General features: G+C 43.6%; 1 protein-coding gene across 1 annotated transcript in view; it reads left to right on the forward strand.

The window, feature by feature from the left end:
* Positions 1-23585, forward strand: part of CATSPERB (cation channel sperm associated auxiliary subunit beta) — a 78814-nt gene that overhangs the window by 30274 nt on the left and 24955 nt on the right. The window contains exons 14-18 of the mRNA XM_066276665.1: positions 731-875; positions 9608-9762; positions 12794-12948; positions 19537-19724; positions 22053-22385. Coding sequence (XP_066132762.1) covers positions 731-875; positions 9608-9762; positions 12794-12948; positions 19537-19724; positions 22053-22385 — 976 coding nt within the window. The remainder of the gene's footprint in view (positions 1-730; positions 876-9607; positions 9763-12793; positions 12949-19536; positions 19725-22052; positions 22386-23585) is intronic.

Here is a 23585-nt window from a genome sequence, read left to right on the forward strand (position 1 = left end):
GTTGTCCTGGTAGGGATCCTTGAGGGTTAACTCCAAATGAAGGAAAATTCATTTTTAAGAAGAAATTAAAAACCACCTCCCGTACCCCAGAAATTTTTATTTGAGTAAGACTTAGGCTATTAAAAGTAGTACCCAGCAGGATCCATTCATAATATTATCTGATTTATCTTAAAGCAACGCTCCCCAAAAGATGTGGAAATAGAGAACTTAACATGCTCTGTCTGGCAGAGTGTATTTGAGGGTTTCCTAAGGCCCCAGGACACACCGTTGCAGATGCCAGGGGGCTCCTCCACACACAGCATGTTCACATACCCCTTCACAGGATTCCTAGAGCGTGAAGTCTCATGTCAATATGGGACAACTCTCCCCCATACCCAAATGTACCTGGCCCTTCAACCCTTATGGATAAGGAGATCCCATTTGGGAGATGAGGGGAATAACTTCATTCTTCTATACGTTCACCATGCATCCTGTATAGAACTGAGCCCACTACCTACACTGCCATACCAATTCTAGGGAGCAAATACAGAGTAGCCGAGTAAGGAATGTGTACTTGTGTATGTGTGACTGTGGGGGGGGGGGAGAAAGAGAGACGGGGAGGGGATAGATGGATGTGGGAATATGGGAGGGAACATGCTGTATGAATTTTCTTAGGTAGGAAGGTTAGGCTGACAGGTGAATGCTGTTTCACGACAGCTCTTTACTGGGCGGTATCCTTTCTTTCCCTTAGGTGTGGCTTTCAGTGGATGGTGGCAACACTTTTGAGTTGTTAGCTGACTTTCATGAAGACATCATAAAGCATTCGTATCACAGCTTCTATACTTCCACTATTGCTTTTGTCTCCCGAAGTGGAAAGGTTTACAAGACAAAGGCAGGTGAGTAACTCACTTTTATTGGTGTAAGCACTATATGTGGGCCAGGGATTAGAAGATACATAAAAAAATCTGCCATATTAATCAACTGATCTTAAAGTCTGAAACCTATTAAGAGTGATAGATTTCAAAAAATTTTTAATTGTGGTAAAATATACATAAACATAAAATTTACCATCTTAGCCATTTTTCAGTATACCGCTGTCATATTAAATACCTTCAAAATGTTCAGTAACCATCACTACCCTGCATATCCAGGAACTCTTTCTGTCTTGTAAAACAAACTATATCCTCATTTCCCTCTCCCCACGGTCCCCGGCAACCAGCGTTCTGCCTCCCGGCTCTAGGATTTTGGCTATTCTAGGTCTCTCACATGAGTGGAATCATGTAGTATTTGTCCTTTTGTGACTGGTTTATTTCACTTAGCACGATGTCCTCAAGGTTCATCCATGTTGCATCATACTGCAGAATGCTCTTCATTTTTAAGGCTGAATAATATCCAATTCATGTATATACCACATTTTGCTATTCATTCATCCCGTTGATGGGCACCTGGGTTTCTTCCACGGTGTAGCTATGTGAATGACACCGTTAGGAACATGGCTATACAACCATCTCTCTGAGGCCCTTCTTTGCATTATTTCGGGTGTCTATACAAAAGTGGAGCTGCTGGGCCATAGAGTAATTCTCTTTTTAATTTTTTGAGACAGCTCAAAAATATGGGTATGGATATCTTTTCCACAGTGCCAAACCATTTTACATTCCTCTGACCCATGTAAAAGGTTCCAGTTACTCCACATCCTTGTCAACACTTGCTACTTTGTTTTTCCATCATAGTCACCCTGCTGGGTGTGAGGCAGGACCTCATTATAGTTTTCCTTAGTGATGTTGCTCATCTCGTGCTGCTTATCCATTTGTAAACCGTCTTTGAAGGACTATCTATTCCAGTCCTTTGCCCATTTGTTAATTAGATTGTTTCTGTTTTTCTTATTGTTGAGTTTTAGTTCTCTATATATGCTGGGTATTAATCCCTTATATGATATATTATTTGCAAACATTTTCTCCCACTTGGTGAGTTACCTTTAACTTCATTGGTTAAATTAATTGCTATTTTCTTATTTTGTGTATGTGTGTCTGTGCTCTTTGCTTTACTGTAATGTAAGCGAATTATTCTCGAGCCCCGTTTGCTTCCTGTCCTCAGGCGGAGCGTGGGTTCCTTTCCTCAGCGCAGTGCAGCACCCGGGAAGACGGTCAGTCTGACTCGGCTCAGGGAGGCCTGGCTGCCCTGTACTTCTGCCTTTGAATGACGTCTGCTCCCCCATCGGCTTCTCTCTTGTTGGGAGGGTACTGCTGACAGTCCTTGGGATTTTTTTTTTTCATTTTTTTTATAATTTTTATTTATTTATTCATTTTAGAGAGGGGGGAGAGAGAGAGAGAAGGAGAGAGAGAGAGAAGGGGGAGGAGCAGGAAGCATCAACTCCCATATGTGCCTTGACCAGGCAAGCCCAGGGTTTTGAACCGGCAACCTCAGTGTTTCCAGGTTGACGCTTTATCCACTGCGCCACCACAGGTCAGGCAGTCCTCGGGAATTTTTAATGTACTTCCCTCTCCCAATATGCTTCAAAGGGCTGGACGTAGAGTAAACACGACCTGTTCCACCAGAATGTTCTTTCTCTTCCTTAGCGCTTACTGTCTTCCATTTTAACATGTTGTTCCCTTTCCTCCTCTGGTTTCTGCTGGCAGCTTTGTTTTCGGTTTTTGCGCTCTTATTTATTTATGTACCTGTTGGTTTTTATGGTAGAATATACATGGCATAAAATTTAGCCTTTTAACCATCTTTAAGTGCACAGTTCAGTGACATTAAGTGCATTCTCACGGGCTTACACCATCATCACACCCATCTCCATCTTTCCCGTCCTCCCAAACCAAATTCCGTGCCCCTGACCAGCAGCTTCCCCGCTCTCTGCCTCCAGCCCCTGGCAACTACTTTCTCTTTCTATTAACTTCACTACTCTTGTGTGCCTCATATGGGTGGGATCACATGGTATTTGTCCCTTTGTGACTGGCTTATGTCACTTAGCCTATAGTCCTCAAGCTTCATTCATGTTGTAGCATACATCAGCACTTCATTCTTTCTATGGCTGAATAATATTTCATCGTATAGATATAGCCCATTTTGTCGACCTATTTATCGGGATATTTGGGTTGATGAACATTTGATGTTTTCTCTACTTTTGGATCTTATGAATAATGCCATTATGGACATTTGTGTGCAATTTTTTATGTGGAAATACATTTCGGTTCTCCTACGTCTAGTGGCTAGACCATATGTTCACTCTGTGTTTAACATTTGGAGGAATTGCCAAACTGCAGCTGCACCACTTTACCTTCCCGCCAGTAAGGCGGAAGCATTGTCTCCGTATGTTTACCAACGGTTGCTGCTGTCTTTGGTCTAGGAACTCTAGTGGTGAGAAATCACATCTCCTGTTTATTAGCGTGCACTGAATGACTAATGATGTTGGACATTTCTGCGTGTGTTTGTTGCCCATTTGTGTACCTTCTTTGGAGAAGTGTAGATTCAAATTCTTTGCCCATTTAAAAACTGGGTGAGTTGTCTTTATTGTTGAGTTAACACTTTATGTACTCTGGATATAAGTCTCATCAAATATGTGATTTGCGTGTATTTTTCTCTCATTCTGTGGGTAATCTTTTTACTTCTGTGATGGTGTTTTTTGAAGTACATTTTTAATTTTGGTGGTTTGATTTAGCTATTATTCCTTTTGTTGTTTGTGGTTTGGGTGTTATATCTAAGAAACTATTGCCTAATACAAGGTAATATTCTCTTCAAAGAGGGTTATAGTTATATATATAAATATATATATACACACACATACATATATATATACACATACATACATACATATCATATATATATGTATATATATTTGGTTCATTTTGTTAGGTGTTCATAAGATGATGAAGCTACCAATTGTATAAAAGTAATGTTGAAATTCAGTAACTTAATAGGCAAGGGAGATGCCCTTCAGAATTACAATCTCCCCAACAATACTTAAGCAGCACTTTTACAGAATACTGAGTAAGTTTGGAGATTGGGGTAAACTTGGAGATCTCTGATAAGGTCTAATCAGAGTGGGAAAAATACTGATCGTCTCCAAGACAAGCATGAGACCAGTTTTCTTTTGGTTTGTTTTGAACATTGTCAGCATTCTTGACTGTCGAGCTTAAAACCAGTCTTTCTTTGTTTTTTCCTGGTCTTCTAAGTCTCTGATACAATTTTAAACAACAAGCTTTCTAAAGGTTTCTGATATGACTTCAGAATTCTTTGCTCACTGCTCACTGGCACAATCAGTTTTACTGCCATAAAATCTCTGTTGGTCCTTCTGAATTCAAGGGTAAGGAGAGACCACAAAATTCTGATTCTGTTTCCCCACGTCTTCACCACTATGTTTAGTTTATGCTAAACTTTTGCTGAGTTTATGCCAGTATCAAGGTTACCTTTGTGGTTTATTTGCCTGAATCATTTGTTGAGACAGCATTTGTGCAGTAGCATTGAAGAATCTGATGTCAGTCATCATATGGTTATGAAATAAACAAAAATGACTTCTGAGTGTCGTGAGGAAGGATTGAGAAGGAGAGCAAGCCATGGACCACTTCCAATATTCCAGAAAGTTCCTTGAAGCCCCTTCCCTGTCAGCGTCTCACTCAGGCTAGCCGGTATTCTGGCTCCTAAAGGTTTGGCCTGTCTTTGAACTTGGTATAAATAGGATTACATAGTATACATTCTCTTGTGTCTGACTTTCCTCAGCCAACATCATGACTGCGATTCCTTCATATTGGTACCTGGGTTTGTACCTTGTTCTTGTTCGCTGCTGTGTAGTCTTCCATTGTGTGAATATACTATTTATCCGTTCCACTGCTGGTGGGTATTTGAATCATTTCCTTTTTTATTTTTATTTTTTTTTAATTTTTTTTATTTTTCTGAAGCTGGAAACGGGGAGAGACAGTCAGACAGACTCCCACATGCACCTGACCGGGATCCACCCGGCACGCCCACCAGGGGCGACGCTCTGCCCACCAGGGGGCGATGCTCTGCCCCTCCGGGGCGTCGCTCTGCCTCGACCAGAGCCACTCTAGCGCCTGGGGCAAAGGCTGAGGAGCCATCCCCAGCGCCCGGGCCATCTTTGCTCCAATGGAGCCTTGGCTGCGGGAGGGGAAGAGAGAGACAGAGAGGAAGGGGGGGTGGAGAAGCAAATGGGCACTTCTCCTATGTGCCCTGGCCGGGAATCGAACCCGGGTCCCCTGCATGCCAGGTCGATGCTCTACCACTGAGCCAACCGGCCAGGGCCTGAGTCATTTCCTTTTGAGGCCTATTATAAAATAAAGTAGCTATGAACATTTCTGCATAAGACTTTTGCTGGGCAGAGCTCTCATTTGTCTGGGGTCCACCCAGGAGTGGACTGCTTCATCATCCAGTATGTGTTTGTTTAGCTTTGGGTGGGAAAAAAATTAAGTGCTGCCAACATTTTCCCAGAGTGAATGCATCAATTTATGGTCCTACCAACAATGGGAAGGAATTTCAGTTGCACCCCCTCCCCCCTTCTTACCCCACTTAGTATTGTTAGTCTTTTCAACACTGGACCACTGTGATGAGTATGTAATGGTAGCTCACTAAAGATTTAGTTCGCATGGATAATGGTGAGTACATTTCCGTATGTTCATTGGACAATTTTTATATCTCTTTTGGTAACTTACACCTTCAGGTCTTTTTAAATCAAGTTTCGATTGAATTGACATTTCTTACTGGTTTCTATGAGCTAGTAATGTATTATGGATAGGAGTCCCTTAGACTATGACTTGCAAACATCTCTTCCCAACCAATCACTTGTCTTTTTCATTCTCTTTATTGTATCTTTTGATAAACAAAGTTACTAGTTTTCAAAAGTTAAATTTCTGACTTTTATGATTATTGTATTTTGCTACTTGTGCCGTTAAGAAATTTCTGACTATTCCAAAGTGAAAAAGAAAGTCTCCTGTTTTCTTCTGGCAGATTGTTTTAGATTTCTTATATAGGTCTATGTAAAATTTCTAATTTTGTGTGTGTGGTATGAGGTACGGTTTATTTCCCCCCATAAAGCTGTTAGGTTCTCTACTCTGGCCTTGAGTTGGATATTCAAGGTCATAAGCTTTTTAAAAAAACTCTTGTTAAGCTCTCTAATATATCCATAAAAATCATACCAACCCACAGTTTTTGTAAAAACCATGCCTGTAACTGTAATCAAATACACGGCCCATGACCTCCCTTAAGTCTTGCCCTCCATAGGCACTTGATCCCATGCTACTATGCTACTACCAGTAATAATATGAGCAATTGTGGCACCCTTGCTTGCTAGGGATTGTGAGGGTCACATATCTACCAGGCACAGGAGGTCATCTGTGCATTCCTTAAATGTGTGAGCTACTCAGTCCCAGATTTCCACCTTGATATTGTTTTCTAGGGACCCTTCTGATAGAAAATATCAGATCAATTTTGGTCCTGACTGGAAATATAATTACACTCAAGTGTTTCACCTGTAGAGCAGTGGCCAGTGTTCAAGAAACCAACAATGACCGTAAAGCATACAAAGACTGCCAATGGAAAGGAGTCATTATGGTCCCTTTGATTAAAGGGGTAATGCAAATAAATAGATAATACATGGATAGTAGGTAGATAGAGAAATAGGTAGGTAGGTAGGTAGGTAGATGGATGGACAGATAGATAGGTAAATAGATAGACAGACAGACTTCTTTCTCCTTCCCTTGTTCATATCTCCTGCTAGTTAGTCCTTTTCAATGGTCAAACCCAGTCAGAACAGCTAGAACTAGAGCACAAGTATAATAGTTCACACAGACCAGACTCCTAGTGACCCGGACAGAAGGGATGGGCAAGTTGTGATACAAAAATCAAAACAGACCAAGCAAGATGACTTTGGAAATGGGAAAAATGATTAACACCTAAGAAAACTCAACTAAATTGGCAATAGAAATCCTAAACCCTTACAAATTACAGATATAATCTCCAGAAGCATGTCCACATGCAGAATGAAAAATCGGTCAGTGGAAAGAATCAAAAATGGCAAACAAAGATGCTAACGATGGAGACACAGCAAGTTGTAGGGCTTTCCAGTGACGCAGAGGTGGCAACTCCGTGCTTCTCCGTTTCATCCACACTTCTTGGCACACTGTAGCCCTTCGATACAGATAAGTGAATCAATACTGAAAACAAGAACAAAGGAAACCCAAACTGATCATTAAAAAATTACGTTTTTACAACTAAAAGCAAAACCAATCATGAAAGCAAAAACAAAACACCTCTGAATTATTTGAAATAGAAAACGCAAGTCAAATTTTTAAAAGATTTTATTTATTTTAGGGAAGGGATAGAGAGAGAGAGAGAGAGAGGAGAGAGAAAGAGAGAGAGAGAGAGAAGAGGAGGAGCAGGAAGCATCATATGTACCTTGACCAGGCAAGCCCAGGGTTTCCAACCGGCAACCTCAGTGTTCTAGGTCGATGCTTTATCCACTGTATCACTACAGGTCAGGCTGTAAGTCCATTCTAAATGCAGAAAAAAGCAAAACCAGCCTTGGGTTTTTCTGCCGCAACAATATGATCACATATTCATCTAAAGAACCTTCCAAGAAAAAATAACATTACCTTAGAACCTGGAGCCACCTCCACTAGTTATTCCGAGGCAAGGCCAACAGAAGAATGTTATAAACACGATCGTTTGTCGGATCTGAGCTTCACTGACTATGAGATGCACCCTGTTAACACAGGCATGAAAGAAGAATCTTCCAATGAAACTTGAACACAGTGTTTTAACAGTGGTCCTGGGTGATGAATAGATCCTTACCGTGGCATTATTTCCCTGCCTAGAGTTGTGTTGCTTGGTGTGTGATAAGGCAAATTTTGCATGTCATCTTAGTAATAAAACGTAATCAAATTTCATCAACTGTGAGCTTCCACCATTCTTAGGTCCTATAAAAAAAATTGGAAGTGTGGTTATTCTAGTAATATTTTGCTTTATTGATAAATCTATGTCCTCCTTTGTTCTCCTCTTGTGCTACACCCACCGTAACTGTTTTGATGTCAGCTTATAATGTAGTATTTTTAAAGGCATAGTAAGCAGCAGTAAAATTCAACATGCATTACACCAGTGATTCAGGAAACTCAAAGCAATGACAATACAAAGAGCCAGCTGAGACCAAGTACACGCCTGGGTAGCCAGTTGACCACTATGGCATGAGTGCCACCTGCTGGACAATAGTCGTAAGACATGTCAATTCCCAGATTTAACATTGTTTCTGGGTGTGACTGTTGAGGGTGTTTCTGGACGAGATGAGCATTCGAATGGGTAGACCCAGTCAAATAGATTGGGGGTAGGCACCACCCAGTCCCTGGAGGGCCTGTGTAGAACCAAAAGGCAGAGGAAGAGGAGTTCACCTCTTTTGCTTCCTGTCTGTCTGCGTGACCTGGGACGTTGGTCTCCTGCCCTTGGATGGGGACTTGTATCAACGCCCCCCTCCTCTCAGGCCTTTGGCCTACAACTGGGAGTCACCACATCGGCTCCTCTGCTGCTCGAGCCTGTGGGTCTTCAGCTTGCAGGGGACCTCGCAGCCTCCATAACTGCATGAGCTAATTCCTCATACTAAACCTCTTCCTTTTGATACCGTGCTGGCTGGTGCAGGGTGAGGTGGTGAGAAGTGGTTCTATGTTTATGGTGGAGGCTTAGGTCAATGGGGTTTGCTGACGGGTTAGAGATAGGATGTGAGAGGAAGAGAAGAGTTAAGAACGACACCAAGGTTTTTGGACTGAGCAGCAGGAACGGTGCAGTTGCCATGAATGGAGATGAGGAAGCCTCGGGGGAGGGGTTTTGCACAAGGATAAGGAGTTCGGTTCGGGATGAGTCCAATTTGAGGTGCCAGGCTGACACGGATCTGGGGCTGTCGGTGGACAGTTAGATATAAATCTGGGGTTCAGGGAAGAGAATGAAATGGTGGGGGGCAGGGGTTAAATTTGGGAGTTGTCCACATAAAGATGGGTTTTAAATCCTAAAACCAGACAAGATTTCCAGAGGTAGCCCAGAGATGGATAGAAAAGAGAGTTAAGACCTGAGAGTTGGAGCATTCTAGCACTGAGGGGTCAGGGACAAGAGCGTCGGCCCGTCAGCAGAGCCAGGCTAGCTAGGGAGGGTTGGGTGTGTGTGTGGACGTCACTGTGTTCATCCCGAGACCGGAGCTTTCACTCTGACTCCGTCCTCCATCCGGGATGGATGGTGCTCTCCACTCTATCCAGGGCTCTCTACTAAAACTGCCCTCGCTCCCTGAGGGGTTTTTTCTCATTGCCTGCTACCTACCCAGGCATCTGACATGCTGGTATTAGCAAGAGGCACCACCACCAGACAGAGCTAACCTCTTTCCTTCTAGACACCTTGAACATCTGCTTGCTCTGTCCTTCACCTGTGTCAGCGAGCAGGCTCTGTAATGGCATGGAGCCTGGGAAAGACTTCCTAGGGACTTAACAAAGAAGAGTATGTATCAATATTTGACCAGTGCTGGCGTCTCGAGCCCCATTCCCACCCCTTAGTTTAAATGAAGGGGTTTTTGCAAAGTATGCTATTCAAAGATCTCTAGTTGTTTTAGATCAATGTCAAGAGACTTCTGTTTCTTTCCCAACAGGATTAGAAAGCTATAGTAAAGCTGGATATATTATTGATAGAGTTTTCACATTATACTATGACCACATGGGATTCATCCATAAACTGACTCCAGGTTATTTTAAAGCTGAAGGACCACCCGGAGACACTGGAACGTCTCAAAGTATTTTTATAGAGGTTGGTGATATAATGTGTTGAAGCAGTTTGCTTCGTTTTAAGAGTAAATGCCACATTCCATATACAGAATGGGAAAATGCGGAAGTAAATGAAAGTAAATTCTTTGAGACGGTCTCCTATTGGATTTTGCTCTATTTAACTAAAGGGTAAACCCCCATATACCAGAGAACATCTCCCAAATCTTACAAGTCCCATCCCACTCAGGGGTATATAGATTTACTCCACCCTGGGTAGCTTCACACAAATATCTTCACAGCAGAACACCACCGGACAGTCTAAGCTAGATCCGTTACTGCCAACCCAGGTTCGTGGCGGGTTGGATTCTCTACCTCCCAAGATTGACCTTGAACAATGAGTTCTGTTTTTCCTGCTGGTTGGCCCTTCTTTGTACTAACCCTGCCCCTCTCACTTCCTGCTTTTCTAATGCTAACACAGGAAGCAGTTATTGTCTTTTCCACAGGTGATACTACCTGTAGATCTTTATAACGTGTAGCGTGCCACTGGTGAAGCTGCATTTGCCTAAGAACTCCTCATTGGGTACACAGTCATGAAAACAAGCTCTCATCAACACAGTGGCAAAGAATCAAACAGATTTTTGACTGGGGTTTAATAAAACCTCCCTAAAGGAAAGAAAATAAAGAATGACCCTAGTTGTAGTAGAGCATTCCAAATCACCAGACCAAGAGGGCAGTTGGAAATAGGGTGTTTTGATCGGCAACAGTGTGGAAGGGCCTGAGGGTACTGTGCTAAGTGAAACGAGTCAGACAGAAGAAGACAGAAGCCCTGTGATTTCCCTTATATGTGGAATCTAAAAAATAAAATGAACAAATGAGCAGAACAGAATCAGATTCACCGAGAGAGAACATTTTGACGGTGGCCAGGAGGGAGAGGGGGTGGGGGATGGGTGGAAGAGGTGAAGGGATTAAGAAATACAAATTGGCAGTTAGAGAATAGTCATGGGGCTGTAAAGTACAGCATAGAGAATGTACTCAATACCATAATGAGGACCTATGGTGCCAGGTGGGTACTCGATCCATTGGGACGAGCACCTCATAAGTTACATAGTATCTAACCACTGGGTTGTACACCTGAAGCTAATATACTATTGACTGTCAACCGTGGTTGAAAAATAAAAAATTAAAGTAAAAAAAAAACAAAACAGAAAATCCCCCACACACTGTGTTTTAGTTTCCCATCTGAGATTTAAGTAGTAGAGAGAGAGGTGGGGACTTCCTTCTACCCATGAGATGCCACCATGTGACTCCCTGTGTGTTTGCCAGTCTGTGGTGCACTAATTTAATGATGTGAACAGAACGGTAGAACTAACCAAAAAAGCAAATTTTCACTATCTTCACAATTTGTAGAAAATATCTCTTACGTGCAAGTTTAAATTATAAAAAAAAATCAAGCACCAATATAAAGGCTTTTGTAGTCAGGATGAGTTCAGGGAACTCACACTCAATATAATCACACACACACACACACACACACACACACACCGTCCTCTCCTGTTCCCCCACCCACACACACACTATACCTGTGCCCCATCTGCACGGCAACAATCACTAGCCTCTATTTGGCCCTGCTGTATGTCAGGCACTGTTGTGAGCTCTTCATGTTAGTAACAATATTTATCCTCCTTTTCCTGATGAGGAAGTGAGGCGCTGCCAGACTCAATAATTTCCCCCAAATTGCATCTACGGCTGGTTCGTGGCTGGAACCAGGCGTCCATCCAGGCCACCGGTGCTCCTGGTGCCAGGCCCGTGCCCTCCCCTCCTCACTCTGCCGCCTCTCACCAGACCGCATGCGTTCCATGGCATTTTCTGGGCACTTGCAGGCTGGAATGGCACACCGAATTCCAAAGCATTGTCAGCGCCCTTTGGCCATCTGCACATCCTGCATTTACCTGCTCTGCTTCCCGCTCCCCACTCTACTGGGTGGGTTCCCAAGACAGCAGGGTGAGGCGGGAGGAAACCCAGAAGCCGGTCTGGTCTGGGAGGCAGGCTCTGATGCTGAGCCCCACCCAGCCTGCACACGGGGTGCCCTCCCTCCCCAGGTCACAGCAACCCCCTGGGGGCTGGTCCCCAAAGCAACAGGAGCAGAGTCCGAGAGGGGGGTGTTCAAAGGACAACCCTGCGGGTCAGAAATCGGGCGGAGACGCCTGTGCTGACTGCAAGGGAAAGCCCTGTGAGCCACAGGCAGTGGGAACAGCAGGTGCCACCAGAGCTGGGGACTCGCGCAGTAGCTGTGCAGAGTCACTGGCGAGAGGAGGGGTAGTTCCCAGCTCCTTTCCTGAGTAAAACTCTAAATAAGAACCATGTTTTGGCCCTGGCTGGTTGGCTCAGCGGTAGAGCGTTGGCCTGGCGTGCGGGGGACCCGGGTTCGATTCCCGGCCAGGGCACATAGGAGAGGCGCCCATTTGCTTTTCCACCCCCCTCCCCCTCCTTCCTCTCTGTCTCTCTCTTCCCCTCCCGCAGCCAAGGCTCCATTGGAGCAAGGATGGCCCGGGCGCTGGGGATGGCTCCTTGGCCTCTGCCCCAGGCGCTGGAGTGGCTCTGGTCGCAGCAGAGCGACGCCCCGGAGGGGCAGAGCATCGCCCCCTGGTGGGCGTGCCGGGTGGATCCCGGTCGGGCGCATGCGGGAGTCTGTCTGACTGTCTCTCCCCGTTTCCAGCTTCAGAAAAATACAAAAAAAAACCAAAAACAAGAACCGTGTTTAAAGCCTGCACATCGATTCCTCCGACACACCCAGCAGAGGACACACCGGTCCCCACGCCCCTTCCGCTCCAGGCCCTGCCTTCCTCCTCAGAGCTCCCTTCCTCCTCCACAGACACAGCCCTCTCCTCGCCCTCCGCTGGCGTTCAGACAGACCGTGTGGAGCTGTTACTCCTCCTGTGGAGTAGCGAACCAGTGTTGCTCTGATGTGGACTGGGAAGAAGTCTGTTATCTAATTTTCTCATGACTGAAGTGTAAAATACTTTAAATACAATATATATATATATATATATTTTTTTTTTTCCCCCCTACTCCAGGATTCTGATATGGGCTTTCAGACTGCACTCGTCCCACAGTTTACCAACATTAATGAAATGATCTTTTATGCATATGTGCCCGAAAATGAACCTATGAAAAGTATACATACCAAGCAATTCAGCAAGATGCACCTTGGGAAACAGCTGACGCACAGGTAGCTGCCGCTGCGCCTCGCGTTTCGGCAGATTGCACACTGCTTTCTAGATTCTCAATTCTGAGCCTACTTTTTTGAGTAATCTTCTTGATCAAATAGAGTCAGTCTTTTTTTTGACATCTCACAAGGCCACATATATTTGTAGACTCCAAGATGCCTTACATGTTGCCACAATTTCAGAAACTTGGAGCTAGTGACATCAGCACCATGAGGCCAAGGCACAGAAACGTGCCTTTGCCACCTTGAATAGAAAATGTTGAGGGCCAGCCCTGGATGGATGGCTCGGTCAGAGCATTGTCCCAACGCACAGAGGTTGCCGGTTCGATCCCCGGTCAGGGCACATCCAGGAACAGATGTTCCCGTCTCTTTCTTGGTCTCCCTTCCTCTCTCTAAAGTCAATAAAATAAACGTTAAAAAAAATTGTTTAAAAAATGGATGTTTTAAAAATGTTGAGGGCTACACTGTTATACTGGGTATCCACAGTGTTCTCTCACATGGCAGTTCTCATACACCCTAAAACAAACACCTCTGACACTGTGAAGGCCATCTTGCCTGAATCACTGCACAACGGAGTATGCAGAATTCTCAGGAAGGCTTGCTTCTAAGATATTGGCAAAAGCAAATGACCCTTAAAGCTATCTGTAAGGGGCCTGACCTGTGCTGGCACAGTGGATAAAGCATCGACCTGGAACACTGAGGTCGCTGGTTCGAAACCCAGGGCTTGCCTGGTCAAGGCACATATGGGAGTTGATGCTTCCTGCTCTTCCTCTCTCTCTCTCTCTCCCTCTCTCTCTCTCTCTCTCCCTTCCTTAAAATTAATAAATAAATTTTTTAAAAAAAGCTATCTGTAAGGTCTGAATACTGTCTTTGAAGAACATTATGAATTCTCCAACCCCTCAAAACTAACGATTGGAAAAAGAACAATGTCAGCTGACCAGAAACTCACCTATTCCAAATGGAGTGGGCCCTATTCCGCCAGGTTGAAGTCCATTTATTATATATGAATTGGTCCGTCCAGCCACACTCTGTCCCACAGCCAGCAGCGCAGGCACCATGCGGCTACACACTCCGAGGTAGATAAAAGTTGGAATCAGAATAGAACAAATGCTGGCAGTAGTTTTTTGTTGTTGTTGTTTTTCCATGAGGATTGTGGAACTTTCTGTCTCTAAGGAAAGTATCACGATCTCTAGAACTTTTTTGTTTTCAGGGCCCTTGTACGTGTGACATTCCAGGTCTGTTCGTTCATGTTTATATTATTAGTATGTCCTTGTAGAAAAACGTAGGCTCACATTTTAAAAAATTAATATGTTCATATCCTCTCAATGTTAATATAAGTTTCTTATCACCTAAAAATTATTGTTGAGAGCTTATGAAAATTCTCTTAAGGATCAGAATAGTTGAACACCAGCCCAGCCCATTCTGTGATCAGATGCAGTAACTTTGCTCTACTGTCACAGAAACCAAGGGAACGGGCGTTTCCAAGGCGGGAAGTAAGAGAAAGCCAAGATCAGAGAACTGGGGAAGGTGAGACACCAAGGAGGCCAGTCTTGAGGATTAGGGAGCACGAAGTTCTGCTGTCAGCAATAGGCCAAAGGCAGAGGGCAGAGCACAGCGAGCCATTCATTCATCTCTTCCACAAATAATCACTCAGCACTTGAACATGAAGGCACCAGGGTTGGTGCTGTGACAGAGCTGTGAGGAAGATGCGCCGTGAACTAGCAGTCCAGCACCAGAAGTAGGCAGGCATGTAATTACAGTTGACCTAAGTCTACAAAGGAAAAACGAGCATTGAGAGAGTATTTTCCTGGGGGTTGAGCCCCTGTGTGAGGTTTTTAGAAGGTGCTCGGAGGCAGTAATGGAAGATAGAAGAACGAGGAAGAGCGAGGGAGGGGGATAGCAAAAAGGTTCCCGGCTCCAGCGTACAGAAGGTAAAAGGCCACCGGGCCAGAGGGTCATGGTGTTTGAGAAACAACAACAACCAGAGTGACTTTGGTGTCATAAGCCAAGGAGGAAGTCATTCAAGAGGTAGAGCAAGGTCAGGCAGGGCCTTCTGGGTCCCAAGCAGGAACTTGGGCTTTATTCTAAGAGAGAAGGAAGCATCAGACACTTCTAACGAGGTGGACAACTGGATGATTTATGTGCGACTCGTTCTCTGAATAAGCTAGAGAAACCAACTTCGTTTTTCTTTCTACTGTGTCTTTTCAAATCCCCTCTGTGCATTTGCTTCCTACTACCTCCATATCAGGCAAGAACCAGAGCTTTTCTCCGAGAAAGTAAATAAATATTTCCTTGACTTAAAAAAGTAATCACATGACTCCATTCCTGTCTGTTTAAAAAAACAAAAACAAACAAACAAACAAAACTTTACAGCCCGACCAGTGGTGCAGCAGATGGACTGTCGACCTGGGACACTGAGGATCCAGATTCGAAACCCTGAGGTCACTGGCTTGAGCACAGGCTCGTCCAGCTTGAGCACAGAGTTTCGGTTCGCTTGAGCATGGGATCATAGACATGACCCATGGTCACTGGCATGAACCCAGTGATCACTGACTTGAAGTCCAAAGTTGCTGGCTTGAGCCCAAGATCACTAGCTTGAGCAAGGGCTCACTGGCTCAGCTGGAGCCCCCTGGTCAAGGCCTGTATGAGAGGTAATCAGTGAACTAAAGTGACTGTAACTACAAGTTGATGCTCTCATCTCTCTCCCTTCCTGTCTGGCTCTCTCTCTCTCTCTCTCCCTCCCTCCCTCTCTCTCTCTCTCTCACTAAATAAATGCATAATAAAAATAAATTTAATAAACTTGGCCCTCTTAACCACTTTAAATTTGTTTCCCAAACTCTATTTGGAACCTGGCCCAAACTGGGAAGCCGCAGGGTAGGAACATAGAGCGTTTCTTATTTTCTGGTTCACATCATCCTCTCTCCTATGATTTCTAGCCCTTCTTGTTTGCATGAAAGAAAAGAGGTCAAAAAAGGGGGCAAGAGGTCCTCCTGATGGAGACCTCCAGAATCCTTTGAAGGGGACAATGCCACTCTTCTAACCGGTGACAACCGCCTGATCACCGCCACAGCTCTGGGAGCCGGCAACTGTCTGGGCCCCTTTCACAGTCCGGCTGGGCAGCATTTCTCTTCCGCCCTGCCTCTCCCCTGCCCCCAAGACTATGCCAGCCCCCAGAGATAGCATGTCTTGAAATTTGTTGTGAGCTATTAAAACATATTTTCTTTATAGCTTTCACACAGGCATATGCATCAAAATGTATTGTTCAGGTTTACTAAATGTATTCTTTAGTTACGCACACCTCCTGGGATTTGCCTTTTTCATACACTATGCTTTTAAATTTTTCATATGCTTCACAAATTACTCGATATCGATACATGCATCTGCAGTTCACTTTCATGAACATATCACAATTTATTTGCCTATTCTCCTGTGTTGTCTGATAGTAGTGTTTAACTTTTGCTATTTATTCTTAAGATTTTACTTGGTCTAGAATTGATGTGTATAGTGGGAAGTGGAAACCTGGTTTCTTTTCCTCCCTCCCTCCCTCCCTCCCTCCCTCCCTCCCTCCCTTCCTTCCTTTCTTCCTCTTTCTCTTTCTCTCTCTACACACACACGCACACACACACACACGCACACAGTCAATCATCTGATGGATCCTCTCTGATCTGCAGTTTCACCACGTGATATGTCGTAGTTCCATATATGCATTGTTCTCTTTCTGGTCCCTGTTCTATTTCATTGCTATATTGGTCTTCTCTGTGTCACACTACATTTCTCTAACTATATAACACGTTAATAGCACACACTCCTGGTTTTCCTTGGCCTTTGTTCTTGCACTGAAATGTGAGATTCAGCATGTCAAGTTCATCAAGAAAAAACTCACAAGAATTGTTCATAGAAATGACTTTTTGCAGCCAAATTCTGCCTTACATCTGCAGTTAGATCTTGGGTGGCCATTTCTTGCTCTTCTCCTAGCAGGAGGACAGTTCTACTTCATTCTCTTAGAAGTTTAGGACCAAGACAGCATCCTGACCCTCCTTCAGGGGTAGAGGTTATTTCATCCTGCCCGCATCCGTACTGTTTCTTTGCCTCTGCCCTGTGGTGGAGTGGCTTCGCTTCCTCCCTCCCGGTAGCTTACAGCTTTTGCTTTCCAGGGAGAATGGAGGGGTGCTCAGTGCCAGCACCCTGCAGGCACTGTACCCCAGCACTGAGAGCCTCTTTTGAGGCCTATTTGCAAGAGTGTTTAATGCCCAGCCCCGCTGTGGCTTTAGGCTTCTGCTTTCTAGGAAAGGGTGTTCAGGAAAGCGGGTGATGCTTCTGCCTGTTTCCCTGTCCTCTTGACTTTCTGTGCTGCCTGCCTCCCGGTGCTCCCTCCTGTCTTTATCCGGTACTGATCTTTCCCCTGAGCCTCCAGGGAGACCCAGGGGAAGGAGCAGACTCCCCTTTTCAAGCTTCCTCTTTTTTTCTTTTCTTTTTCATTACTGTTGACATTAAATATTATTTTATATTCGTTTCAGGTGTACAGCATAGTGGTTAGATATATAAGTTACAAAGTGACCCCTGCCCCGTAAGCCTAGTACCCACCTCGCACCATGCATAATTATTAATGGTGTTATGGACTGGATTTCCTACCCTGTACTTTTCACCCCCATGACTGTTTTGTAACCGCCAATCTCTACTTCCCAACCCCTTCACCTTTATCAGCCCCCCCGGAGCCCCTCCCCTCTGGTAACCCTCAGTCTGTTCTCTGTATCTTTGAGTCTGTTTCTATTTTGTTGGTTGCTGTATTCTGTTCATTAGATTCCACATATAAGTGAAATCATATGGTACTGTGTTTCTCTGACTTACGTCACTTAAAGGTGCCTCAGCATTTCCAGACTGGTGTGCCAGCACAAACTCGGCCTTTGGCGGTTTTTTACAACTTCAGCTAAATCTTACCTCTTGTGTTGTGGCCCACGCTGTGCTTCTGCCGACCATGCCTTTACATAGTAGGTAAGACTGGCCCAGTGTCCAGACTCTCCTTGAATAGCTTCTTCCCCTGGACTTCCGGTTAGTGGGTTATCTGTGGCCTTGGCTCTCTAGTGGGCTTAAGAAAAGGGATGACTTTGTGCTTTATCTGTTTTTTTTTCTTGTTGGGTTGTGTCTTTCTGCATTTAAAGCAAAAGCAGAAATCTTGCAATTGACTTTTGTATATTAAATTTTTTCAAAATTGCTAAATTCTTTTAATAATTCCAGTACTTTTTCTTTCTTTTTTTTTTTTTTTTTTTTTTTTTTGCATTTTTCTGAAGCTGGAAACAGGGAGAGACAGTCAGACAGACTCCCGCATGCGCCCGACCGGGATCCACCAGCACGCCCATCAGGGGGCGATGCTCTGCCCATCCTGGGCGTCGCCATGGTGCGACCAGAGCCACTCTAGCGCCTGAGGCAGAGGCCACAGAGCCATCCCCAGCGCCCGGGCCATCTTTGCTCCAAAGGAGCCTTGGCTGCGGGAGGGGAAGAGAGAGACAGAGAGGAAGGCGCGGCGGAGGGGTGGAGAAGCAAATGGGTGCTTCTCCTGTGTGCCCTGGCCGGGAATCGAACCCGGGTCCTCCGCACGCTAGGCCGACGCTCTACCGCTGAGCCAACCGGCCAGGGCTAATTCCAGTACTTTTTCTATATATTCCTTTGGGTTTTCCGAGTAGAATTTTTTTTTCTAAGTAGATAATCACATCCTCTGCAAATAATTTGCTTTGTTTCTGCCTTAATATTTCTTAGCATCTTGTACCTTTTTTTTCTGTTACAGTGTCTATAGTACCTTGTTTAATAGAAAGGAAGATCATGGGTGTCTTAGTCCGTTCAGCTCTACGCCCCTGACGTAAATCACCTCCCAAAAACCTCATCTCCTTATACCATCACCTTGGGCATTAGATTTTCAACCATCTTTACTGAGGTGCTGGGTAAGCTGCAGGTTCTAATGGCCCTTTTGACTTACTTATCACTGACTTTCTCCTGTGTATAAGTGTGACACACGTTAAAAAAAACACTTTGTTTTCTAGTGTTGATCCGTCTTTTATCTCATGGAATCAGGGAGGAAACAAATAATGCTATAGCTCTTTTTTATTATTATTGATTTTTAGTGAGAGAGGAAGGGAGAAAGAGAGAGAGATGGCAACATTGATCTGTTCCTGTATGTGCCCCAACCGGGTATCGAACCCACAACCTCTGTGCTTCAGACGATGCTCTAACCACCTGAACTATCCAGCCAGGGAAATGCTATATAGCTCTTGATGAATAATATCAAACTTCTTTCTGGGAAGTTTATACCAACATATAATTCGATCAGTAGTGGATTAATGCCTTTCTCCGCTCAATTCTTACCACTCCTGAACCGTCACTAAATATCTTTGCTAATTTGATAGGTGAAATACTATATTCCCATTGCTGTAATTGACATTTTATTAATTAACTAATGAAGTTGAAGAAATACTAATTAAATGTTCATTTGTTAGCTATTTTATGTGTGGTATATTTTGTTTATAAATTATATATGTTCATAAACTTGTCTATTTAGGCCACAGTTTTATCTCAATTTCTTCATGTGTTTTGGTTTAGGAAATTTGGAATGGCTTATGTAAAAAATGTAGTATACCATGACCTTCCTGAAAGATTTCTGTCTGCAGCTATTGTGGAAATAATAGACCCTTTTGCAGTAGAAAATGAGAAATGGAGCTCTGCTATATTGAGTTCCCTTTACATTAGTCAAGAGAGAAAGTTCTATAAACTTAATCTTCAAACACCACGTAAGTATAGTAATGTAATATAGCTCTTATGGCTAATAAAAATGAAAAGTTACCTTAAGACCCTGGCCACTTGGCTCAGTGGTAGAGCTTCGGCCCGGCGTGTGGAAATTCCAGGTTTGATTCCCGGCCAGGGCACACAGGAGAAGCACCCACCTGCTTCTCCACCCTTCTCCCTCTCCTTCCTCTCTAGCTCTCTCTCACCCTCCCGCAGCCAAGGCTTCATGGGAGCAAAGTTGACCCGGACGCTGAGGACGACTCCATGGCCTCCACCTCAGGCGCTAGAATGGCTCCGGCTGAAATGGAGCAATGCCCCAGATTGGCAGAAAATCGCCTCCTGGTGGGCATGCTGGGTGGATCCCGGTTGGGCGCATGCAGGAGTCTGATTGCCTCCCCGCTTCTAACTTCGGAAAAATACCCCCCCCCAAAAAAAAAACCTACAAAAAAAAAGTTCTCTTGAAACTGTTCATGCTCATCTATAGATCAGGAAATTTCAAAATTTAGTCCAATTGGCAATCTACAGAAGTATGCATCTATGTAGTTTTCTGGAGTAATTTTTTTTTTATTTCTAGTATAACAGAACCTAGCTATAACTTTATTGATATTACATCAATAGCAGTATCTACTATTTCTATGATGTTATTTTTATATTAACAGTATTCAGGAAAAAAGAAGGAAAGTAGGTAGTTCATGTAGATTTTGACCTCCATAATGAAACAACTTTGACTACTATGTAGGGTCTTTTTTATTTCAAAGGGTTATATGATAGCTACATAGCAAAACTTGGTATAATTTATTGTAAGGATTTGGGTTGTACCCTGAGTAAATGGAAAGCCGTTGGAGGTTTTGAGCAGAAAATGAAAAGACTGGACTTACAGTTGAACATAATCACTTTGGCTGCTGTGTTGGGAACAGACTGGGCAGGTGATGGAGAAGGGCAAGAAGGAAGGCGGAGACAACAGGAGGCTGCTCCGGTAACCAGGGGAGGGTCAGAGGAAATTTAAGATGCCTGTCCTCATCCAAGGGGAGAGATAAGCTGGTTATCTGGAAAGACAAGCCTGGTGTTTAGTAAAAACACCTAAACCGGAGAGATACATTTGAGCAGTCAGCATACCTATGATAGTCAATGAAGGCTATGAGACCAGAGGACATCGCCCGGAAAATGATTGCTGCTGCAGAGAGGAGAGGGTCTGAGGTCCAATCCCTGGCATTCCAACAATTAGTAGTCCAGGAGACGGGGAAGCATTGGAAAGGCGATTGGAAGGTCTGCTCAGAGGAGGGCTGAGTGAGGGTGAGTTCAGATGCTACCAACAGGTCAGGTAAGATGAGGAAAGAAAACTGGGCCATGGATCTGTGTGAAAGTCATTGGTAACCTTGACAAAAGCTGTTGTTGGGCATAGTATAGACCAAAGTTGAATTGGATTAAATTAAAAAACTTATGAGGGGAGAGGAACTGAAGACCATGAATGAAGGCCACTGAGGAAATTTCACTCTGAAGGGAAGGTGAGAACTTACAGGGCAGTTGGTGGGGGAGGGGACCCGGGAAAGAATTTTGTTGCTGTGTCTAAAATGGAAGAAACTATAGATGTGTGCATAACAATGGGAATTTTGAGGTTTTCTTCTACTTCTATTTATTTTTTCATAATGAGGCCAGTATTTTTATTTTTGAGACCTATCAGAAACATTTGATAATGAAAACAAAGAGAAACATTTGATAATGACGGCCTCCCTCTCCTTGAAACAGCCTTTTTTGGCTTCCCCCCTATTCCCTCCGATGGCTTTTCTCCAGCCATTTCTTCTTCGTCTGCTCTGTGGAGTCTCCATTCCTTACATGATGGCGTTCCTTATGGTCCTGCCCTGGAGCCTTCTTTGCTTCTGAATCTTCATGCTCTCCTTAGACCATTAATTATCCATCCATTCAACAAACCTTAATTGAGCACCTTCTATGTAACAGGCAGACCTTTAGGTGAAACATGGCAACACTACCCTTCTCTTTAGAATCACAATAAAGAATCTAGGTTCTTAAGGCTCTTGATACTTTTATAGTAAAGAAATTAGCTTTTTAAAAATCATTACTTAGCTTTACAGGGTTTTTTTCCCCCCCAGCTGATAATTTTATAAAATCCATTTCATAGTATAGGTTTGTGCTTGACATATTCGTGATACACTTTCTATATAATAATTTCATTTATAACCTGAAATCTGGCAAATGTGCTTTATGGTTAAGACCATAGTTAAAAAACTCAGTGTGTCTATCAGCGACATCCAGCAGTGTGCTTGCAGAACGTCGGCTGTTTTATTTTACATCAGATCATCCTCTTTCAGCTCCAGGTGTCGATTCCAGGTTTAAAGATACGGACTTTGAGAAGACGGTGGTGATTCCTGGGTACTGCAGCTTCCTGATCATAGAAGTCCTAGACGACACCAATGCTCTAGCTATTCCTACCATGCTTGGAATCATACCCAATTATAAGACTTTTCTAAAAGACTCCTGGTTTTTATACAACTTTGGGCAAAAGAATGGACGATTATGGAAGATAAAGGCAAAACCGTGTAATTACTGGTTTGAACAACATGATGATTCCTTGTCCCTCAGTGTCCTGAAATACATTGATCTGGGGCAAACTAAGAATTTAAAACTCAAGGTCATACCTAATACAAGAGGTAAGTTTATTTTTACTGAGGAGCATCAGAAGAAAGTGGTTTTGTTTACCTTGAATGTGAAATACACTCTGATAGGTTCCTTTATCTTTGGTCTCTGTAATGGCTGGCATTCTACTCATAGCAGTATTAACTTCTAATTGTTGAGCACTTACTATGTGCAAGGCTCTGTTTTAAATGACTTTTAATACATTTTAAAATTTAATGTCTATAACAGCCCTAAAAGCCGACTATAATCCTTATTTTACAATCCAAGTTGACGTGGAATTTTAGTTTAGATTTTTCCTTTCCTCTATAAAGAAACCCTTTTAACTACCATGGATTATTATAACTATTCCTAGTGTTTATTTAAAACCAAACAATGGCTTTTATATAAAATTCTATACTTTTCCAGGCATTTATTTATTACGAAAGAAAGAACAAAACAGTAACAATGATGGAGAAATGGCACTCTGGAAAAAAATTAAAAATTTAGTATTAACTGAGCTAGAAAGAGAGCAGAGAAAGATGGAAGGAAGAGAGAGAAAGAGAAGAAAAGCCTGTCACTAGAAATGAAGAGGGATCTCACAGCCAAAAAAAAAATGAACTCATGTGTGGTTTCCTGCGGGGCAGGAGGTTCAGATACAGGCTAGATATACAGTGGGGTGGATTTTAATGCCAGAGCCTTAGCAGATGGGTCTTCGGGCCTTTCTACTTTGCGTTAGGAAATTGGAACTCAGGCTGTTAAACCATAAAGTTCGGATTAGGGAAACTCTACATACCACCAACCCAAAAGAGGAGCCAGGGAGACTGTCATTTCCATGGGGCTCAGAGTGGAGAAAAAAGACGATCTGTAAAAACCCTAAGTCCAAGACCGAGAAACGCCAGACTGCCCACCAGATGCAGGCATCTTAAGCTGAGAAATCATTATCACCCCAGAGAACCAGTGTAAGCTAGCACAAAACTCTTTGTAAGAGTATTTTCATAACCCAGGCAACATGGACTTCCATGGGGAAAAACATCAACCTTCATTAAACATGGATTGAGGAAAAGAATTTTGAAGCTATGCAAAGACATGATGCAGCACAAGGAGGGGATCAACAGGCACAGGAAATGGAAAATGTTAACCTCCAAGTACTTGTAAAATAGAAATATCAAGAAGACACGACAAACTAAGCGTATGTAAAACTCTTAGAGAGATAAAAGGAGATATATGAACCATAA

Source organism: Saccopteryx bilineata, chromosome 4, assembly GCF_036850765.1.
Source record: "Saccopteryx bilineata isolate mSacBil1 chromosome 4, mSacBil1_pri_phased_curated, whole genome shotgun sequence".
NCBI classification, from domain to species: domain Eukaryota; kingdom Metazoa; phylum Chordata; class Mammalia; order Chiroptera; family Emballonuridae; genus Saccopteryx; species Saccopteryx bilineata.